We start from the raw sequence: 8,840 nt of genomic DNA, 5'->3' as shown, positions 1-8,840 counted from the left end.
ATTTTCTCAAATGGAATAAAAGGAAAGCTCTAGGGGAAAAATACATACTTTTAGCTTCTATAAATTTAGATTCCTTCATTTCCCAATTTTTGGAAATAAAGATCTCCCATTCTTTCTATTTATATTAACATACCCAAACTTTAAGACATGATTTTTATTGGACATTTGTAAGACTCACTTTTACATTATTACAAATACTTTACAATAAAAAAAAAATCAGCTTTTAAAAAAAGGACATTTTCCTGGATTTATCATTGTACAGTTGAAGCAAAAGAATATAGTATCTATATATGAAGGTCATTCTCCAAGTATTGACGCAGAATACTTATGGACTCACTTCATCAAAATACACTACACACATATGTATAGATACTTGATAAATATTTTCAGAATTAACTAATAAAGCACATTCACCTCTTTGGGTTTGTCTGTGTGTTTCTTTCCACAGACCGAATCAACCTTTAAGAGGGAGAGAACATTGCCTGTATTAATTTCCAAAGAACAACCAAATGGAATAGTTACAAAGTGCCCTGCTCATGTAAAATTCCACCAATATTTATTGGCAAGATATTTCTGGGTTTTTAATAATAGAAGGTAACTATATTAGTCTGGAAACAAAGTATACATTTGCCACAGAATTTAAGGCCTTTGCCAGCTTTGCTCTCTAGGGAAACTGGCCTAAGACCAGCCAAATATTTATGGTTGATGATCTTACTTAGGAAAATCTCATACTTCAGGAGATTCTTTTGGGTGGTCTTTTAAGGTAGGTTTACCATATGTTCATTTCACTAGTGCATTTTAAAAGATTTTATACATTGTAGGTACAAACTAAGGTTGGTACCTGAAAACTTATTTGGACACAGTGTGTCAGGTCTGAGAGTAAGATTCTTGTCAAAAAGTAACAACAATTATTTTGCTAATTGAATAACCAAAAATTAATGTTGAATAAAGGTACCTCTTCTTCCCATACCAAGCTATCGAATTACATACATTAGGGCAGAAGAAAATCTTAATTAAATTAGTGATTCCACAAGAAACACCATCCCACAGAAAGGGTACTGGACACACTTATTATTCCTTGATAGCAAGGAACAATCATTAGATGTTAGCAAGATCATGCCAGACTTTGTCAAAAGGAGATGAACTCCAACGGTATCTCATAGCTAAGAGCAATATTAATGTATTCTAGAGATCTAGTGCTTCAGTGTTACTACATACTTAGAACTGCTTAAAAGCTTTTTTAACTAGCCAGTGAGATCTCTACTCCACATGGAATTGGTCAATACTTTATTGGCTTTAAACATGGTTAAATCAAGTTTCTCAAGTGAGAAAATTCAAAACAGGCATTAGATTCCCAAGCCTCAGTTAGAGACCATCTTGTCCAGTCCTTTCATTTTACAGACGACCTGACACCCAGAGATGAGAGGTGACTTGCAAGACCATTTTACTAAAACCACACTGATTCAAATGCTTAAAATGACAACTGGATTATTTTACTGATTATCTGGAAGACAATTCATTGCAATCTTATTTGAGCATGTTTTCATTGTTGGCTGGTGGGATATTTATTTCTTTCAAGCCACAATTAGATTTAATTTAAAGACTCTTGGATGTTCTTGAGGCCAAAGGATAGGGATCCGATTCTGAGTGTGATCCTGGGTAGGTCACCTCTTGCACCTTATTTTCTCATCTATAAAATGAGATAACTGAACTCTAAAATTCTTGCCAACTCTACATAAAAACAAAGCATTGTTAGAAGAAACCAATTTGGTTATTATCATTATTGTTGGCGTGTCCTTGGAATGGGATAAAATGATAGGCTTCAATATTTGGGGTATATACTGTTCTGCTACAATGTCTGTCAGATTAGAAAGAAGATTTCATGTGTTTTTTCAGATCTTTTCTGATATGGGAAAACCAAACTTAGCCTTGTGAAAATGGGCCTTCTGTTTGACCTCTATAGACATACCACTTTGAAACATTACATTTTTAGATTTTTCTTCCATCTTCACTAATGACTTTCTTCAACTTTTGAAATATACTTATATTCCTAAAGAATATATTAATGCCCCTCTTTGGGACAGAATCAGAAAAAAAAATTCCTTCTTTTGGATTTCTAAAAGATCTTTGGTTCTAAGTATTTGCAATTTGTTTTTTAATGTTTAAAAATTATTAAAACTACAACTAAGTCTTAGAATTAGATCTTCTAATTGGAAATCAGAATAAAAATTAGATTTGTGGATTCAAATATATTCAATGACTACCATGATGTTCTGAGAGAACTGGAACTGTAAGTGAATCAAACTATAAAGGAATGAAGATGTTTAATCAGACATTAAATGATGCAAAATTTTTTGTAGCAAGACTGAAAAAAAAATTTTTTTTACAGTCCACTGATGCAATTGAGAAATAAAATGATGTTATAGGCTCTCACTGAATTCAGACCTTAAAGGCACTTATTTATAAGTGCTTTTTCCCTTTCCTAATTAATGCCTATATTCATTAAAAACAGTTTCCAACTTTATACTGGACAATTCCAAGATGATGATTTACTGGTAGTTGTTGAATTTTTAAAATAAAGATATGATTTTTAGTTTTCCCCTTTGTCTCCACACTTTATTATTTTAAACTAGCATTGCACTATGGAAATACATTCTGGCTCTCATCTTCATACAACAAAGCCAATGGATATAACACCAATAAAAAATATAACCTAGAAGTAATATTTGGGCAATAGAAAAATATGTTTTTCAATGTTATGCCATTAAGAAATAGCTCTTTTTAAATGATACTTTTGGCTCTCTATTAAAATTGTCTTTTACTTTCTTTTAAACAATGATTTCTATAATATATGGGACAGTCTATATTCTGTGTTTGCAAATAACTTTTTACCACTTTTTAAAATAAGTTTTCCTCACTAATTCACAATGATTGCTTCTTTAAAAGAATTCCTAAATAATGATTCAGGAAACTCAAACCCTAATCAAGTATTCTTAATATTACTTTCCCTTTTTAAAAAAATCTGCATTGGCAGGGAGAATATTCATTCTAAGAGTTTCCTAACTAATTAAATCACAAGTGTAGTTCTATCTCTCCCCACCAAAGATTCCCAAACCCAGCCCAGATACTATACTTAAAATAGCATTGGGCCAAAGTATGAATAGGCAACTGTAGAATACATGTATTAACAATGGAATACCAGAAAAAAAAAAACAGTTAAGACCTAACATTAGCTCATATAGCTGCTCCAAACCTCTAAATCCTAGGTTAATAATAAAATCTGAATATTAAAAATCATTCTCATTTAAATAAATAAAATTGCTCCCTAATTTAGTCCAAATAGAAACATATTTTGCCAAAAAAATTCTATTTGCAGACATTTCAATGCAATGCCTTTTTTGGACACAGTGTGTCAGGTCTAAGAGTTAAGAGGTTAGGAATTACTCATTAAGAATTAATATTTTGTTAACAGTGATTAAGTGATCCAGAATGAAAAAGGTGAAGTTGTTGACTGCTCCCCTCCCTCCCATTAGGAATGACTCAAATCCCATAAATAAATTGAAGTAGGCTTCATAATCTCTGTATTCTTTGATGTAGTTTTGCTTATCCTCCTTTTATCAAGGCACCTTTGGGCATGGTTAAGGAAAAAAAACTTAATACCTGATCACAAAGGACTGACAGAAGAAACAAATCCCCATCATCAATGCCAAGCAGTGGTTTGTCTCTTTTGCTTTACCCTGTGTCATAGTGGATTCATTTTCCAGGCTCACATGAAGCTGAACTTTTGTGCCAAGGCCACCCTGGCTCTACTGAGATGACAATTTTACTTTTAGTCCTCTGAGATTCTGCACCTAAAAACAGTAGATTCCATCAGTTTGTGAGTTAAATGAACTCCTCGGTGAGTCAAGGTGACTTCACATAAATGTAAAGCTTCCTTGGAAACATTCTAGAGTGGCAGTGCCCATAACTTTTCAATATCTATTAGCAAACAGGAGCAATGCTATGTAGAGAATTACATTACGATGATGCTAGTCCCACTTATGCATCTTAACTTTTATGTACCTGTTTCTGGTAAACGCAGGTGTACTTTTATGTTTGATAAATTTAGAATTAATAACAAATGGTTTGTATATTTAGATCCCAGAGAAGCATTTCCTCTAACAGAATAAATCCAAACTTTAAATTAAGTAATGACTGGAAAAGGGATATCAATTTGGAAACGGAATTTTAGGTAGTACATAGGAAGAGTTCCTTGGGAAAAAATATATTTATGTAGGAAGAACTTATAAATTTCGATCTTAACAGTCTATTGGTTAAAAAAAAGGACCTTCTCCTTAAAGCCAAATTCCAAACATAGTAATCCCACTGATTGTAAATATAGAAATGACACTTAGAATATATAGCATTCTTTTTTTTTTTCCTTTCCAAGACAGGATGTTTTTCTCAGTGGAAAGCAAGTATATCACTAATATGTACATTTCCAAGTTATGCCCACACATGGCCCTCATTGTGTAATGGTGCCTTGTACTACCAAGCTGAAATGTCCTTTCATGGAGCAAGAGGCACTTTGAGATGAGCAAGACAAACCAATGTTCATTTTCCTTTTTCACAGAAGAATCCAGTTGATCATCATCTTCTGTGCATTTTCTCACAAGAGTTTGAGAAAAGGGTCCTGAAAACCCAATTATTAGTATCTGAGATCCACAGGAAAGCTCCACTTTAGCGTTTGATCACGACTTGTTCATATGCACCAGATCCCACTCTGAAACAGTAGTATAAAAACAACTTTTTAAATTTAGAGCCCAAAGTTTGGGATTTCCTTAGGGAATTTAGGGTAATAACTCCATATTTCATGTGTTTTGGGACAAACCTAACTTAGGCCAGTTCCCTAATAGTTTAAGTTTGATATCAGAACAAAAGTAGGTAGTTTTGAGTTATTCCATAATTTTTTAAAAAGTGATTTAACAAGGATAGGCACTAAAAACATCTTGAATTGTGTCCATTGTGTCAAAACACCTTGAGTTGGCCTTGCCCAAGTCACCCATTATAATAGCTAAATATATGAGAATACAACCTTTTCTCCCCTACTTCTAATCCTAGTAGGTGAAGAACTAAAATCATTAGTTTGAACTCTTATTGCCCAGAGCCAACTAAGTCAAAAGGGATATTTCAATACTTTTTTTTTAAAAATAGCTTTTTATTTTCAAAATACGTGCAAAGATAGTTTTCAACATCCACTTTTGCAAAACTTTGTGTTCCAAATTTTTCTTCCTCCCTTCCCTCTACTTTTGTCCTCTAGACAGCAAGTAATCCAATACAGGTTAAACATGTGCAATTCTCCTAAACTTATTTCCATATTTATCATGCTGCACAACATTCATATACCACCACTTATTCAGTCATTCTCCAAATGATGGGCATCCGCTCAATTCCCGATTCCTTGCCACTATATAAAAAGGGCTGCTATAAACATTTCTTCACAGGTGGGTCATTTTCCCTTTTTCATGACCTCTTTGGGATATAGACCCAATAGAGACTCTGCAGGATCAAAAGGTATGTATGCACAGTTTGATGGCCCTTTGGGCACAGTTCCAAATTGTTCTTCAGAGCAATTTGAATCAGTTCACTACTCCATCAACACTATATTAATGTCCCAGTTTTCCCACATCCCCTCTAACATTTATTATCTTCTGTCACTTTAGCTAATATGAAGTGGTACCTCTAAGTTGTCTTAATTTGCATTTCTCTGCGCAATAGTGATTTAGAGGATTTTTTTTTTATATTACCATAAAGAGTTTTAATTTCTTCATCTGTGTTTCAATACTTTTTAAGGAATAACTAATCCTAACTAGTAGAAGTAAAATGTATTGCTCCCATCAAGTTTTTTTATGATGAATTTTCACACATTACTTAATGATTTCATAAAAATAAAGCATACAAAACATATTCTACTACTAGGTCTTTGTCACTAAGAGTTCATAAAAAATGGAAAAGGATCCACATGTACAAATATATGCACAGCAGCTCTTTTAGTGGTGGCAAAGAATTGGAAATTGAGGGGAGGCCCATCAATTGGGGAATGGTTAAACAAATTGTGGTATATGAATGTAATGGATACTATTGTTTTATAATAAATGTTGAGCAGAGGGATATCAGAAAAACCTGCAAAGATTGAATTGAACTGTTGATGAAAATAAGCAGAGCCAGGAGAACATTGTACATGGTAACAGCAATACTGGGTAATGATCAACTCTGATTGACCTAACTCTTCTCAGCAATAAGATGATCTAAGGCAACTTCAAAAAGACCCATTATGGGAAATGCTATCCATATCCAGAGAAAAAACTATGGAGTTTGAATGCAGATTGACTTATTTCACTATCTATTGATTTTTTTCTTTCACATGGTTTTCCCTTTTGTCCTGATTCTTCTTTCACATGACTAATGTGGAAATGTGTTTTCACATGAAAAATAATTTAAAAAATAAACAATGGATTAATATGTTTAAATTCCTATCAATCGCTATTATTCTAATTCCAGGTTCTGATTATATCTGACCATGGTAAGAGAAAGTTAGGCAAGTGCTTCCCTCCCCCCCTTCTTCCCCTTACAAACTACATATCACATTACTGAAAGAATCTTTTTAATCTTTGTAGAGATAGAATCACAGTTTTAGAGTTGAAAGGACTGTTAAAGGTCAATTAGATCATCCTTTTACAAATGAGGAAATTGATGTTCAGTAAGGTTAGAGTACCTCAAGGCCACATAAGTAGTTGACAGAGACAGTATTTGAACTCAGGACAGCTAGATGATGCAGTAGATAGTGCCAGGACTGGAGTCAAGAAGACATGAGTTCAAATCCAGCCTCAGGAACTGTCTAGCTGTGTGATACTGGGCAAGTCATTTAACCCTGTTTGCCTCAGTTTCCTCATGTGTAAAATGAACTGGAGAGGAAAACAGCAAACCACTCCAGTGTCTCTATTAAAAGAATCCCAAGTAAAGTCAAAAAGAATTAGACATCCTTAGGGTGACAAGTCCTATTTTTGTTAAAATTGTACACATTTTTGTTAGAGTACTTTACAAATCTGAAATGCATATGTTAAAACTGATATCAAATAGATGTTAATAATTTTTCCCCCATTAAGTTTGATTTCAGAATGCCAGTAAGCCTTTTAACCTATCCAACTACATTTCCTTATTATCTCAATGTCGGGCTGTTTTTTTTTTTTGTTTTTTTGTTTTTCTGTTTCTGCCTAGAGAAGACAAAGCTATTATGTTTTTTCATTTCTTCAATATAACCTTTGGATTCAAGTCCAAAATCTTCAGACTATGTATTTATCATTTGTATTTTATACTTTATGAAGTCCAATGACATTTTGATATTACTGAAGAAATATTCTATGAAATGAAGGTGTTTAATTTTTTTGGTGGAGTTTTATGTCATTCATATACATCCAAAAGTTAAGTGTTTTGTCTTGACATCTTTAATTTGAAAGCTGTATTCAGTTGTTTTTAGGAGAGAAAACAGACTTAAGGCTAATAAAAACTTTATAAAGGGCTCAAAGTATTTCAATAAAAAATGCCAGATTTGAATCAAAGTCTTTGCAATAATCAATGAGAGGAATTTATGCATTTTTTGAGCAATTTGTTTAATAATTACTGATTGGTTAAATTACTTTTTCTGTCCCTGAACTTGATATTTAAGATTTATGTCACCAATAAGGTAAAAGCTCAAAAGAAAAATTGGCACAATAATAGTAATCGTGTTATACAAATGAGGTGCAGAGGAAGAATGGACATAGAGGCATTAGAGGGAGGAGAGCTCGTAGTTCTGAAAAACCTGTTCACCTCAGAAATGGGTTCAATAGGCAATGCTAATAATCAAGGTATAGCACCTTCCAAAATATATAAAGAAATAAGTAGGGAGGAACAGGTGGATGAGGAAGTGAAGGGTGAGGGAAGAAGACAAGGGAGGGAAGAAGACAAGGGAGGGAAGAAAAGAAGGGAGGGATTCTTGAGTGGGGAGAGGTTAAGTGAGAATAAGCCAAGTTATGGAGCAGAATTTAATGAGTCAGCAGAGATAGGAAAGGTGTGTGTATGTATGTAAGTACATATTTACATATGTATACATAAATACTTCTTAACTGTAGCTTGCTTGGAGATGGTGAGGGGATGAAAGGGAGATATATGTGTGTCTGTGTAGGTGTGTGGGTATGTGTATGTATATATATTATATATATTATATATAATTACATATTACATATAAATATATCCTTTCTTAATGATAGTCTGCTTGGGGGTAGAGGGAGTAAAAGGGGGAAAAAGAATAAAGTAAAAAAGGTGAGCAGCAGAGAACAAAAGAATAATTTACAAGAAAGTAAAGATGGATACTCAATATAATTTCTTCTACTAATATATATATATATATATTTTTTTTTTTTTCTGAGGTATTGGGGTTAAGTGACTTGACCAGGGTCGTACAGCTAGAAGTGTTAAGTGTCTGAGGTAAATTTTGAACTCAGGTTCTCCTGACTTCAGGGCTGATGCTCTATCCACTATTCTTAAATTGGTATTTGTTGTCATTTTATTTTGAATCATCCCTGATATTCTGCTGGGCACATGATAACGTTCTCTTTTGTTTTGTTTTCATTTTGTTCTGTTTTCCTTTTTGTTTATCCTGTTTCTTCAAATAAAATGAATTTTTTTTTTTTGGGAAAAACTAAACCCAAAATCATTTGAGGTTTTGGTGCTGCTTCCAGAAAGCATTATAAAACTCCTGCCTACAGCTGGTAAGAGGTTTCTAATTTTGTTATGTTATAGTGCTGGTGCATAATTAAAAT

The 8,840-nt window shown here is 33.2% G+C and overlaps 1 protein-coding gene across 1 annotated transcript in view; it reads right to left on the bottom strand.

Annotated features, from left to right (window-relative positions):
• Window positions 1-139: 139 nt before the first annotated feature.
• Window positions 140-8,840, bottom strand: part of EEIG2 (EEIG family member 2) — a 74,191-nt gene continuing 65,490 nt past the window's right edge. Inside the window, exon 11 of the mRNA XM_074262854.1 lies at window positions 140-4,762. Within this exon, the coding sequence (XP_074118955.1) occupies window positions 4,720-4,762 (43 nt within the window). The 3' untranslated portion in view covers window positions 140-4,719. The remainder of the gene's footprint in view (window positions 4,763-8,840) is intronic.

This window comes from Sminthopsis crassicaudata, chromosome 4, assembly GCF_048593235.1.
Source record: "Sminthopsis crassicaudata isolate SCR6 chromosome 4, ASM4859323v1, whole genome shotgun sequence".
Classification (NCBI taxonomy): Eukaryota; Metazoa; Chordata; class Mammalia; order Dasyuromorphia; family Dasyuridae; genus Sminthopsis; species Sminthopsis crassicaudata.
The sequence above is the reverse complement of the archived record's forward strand: the minus strand, read 5'-3'. Positions and strand labels throughout refer to the sequence as shown.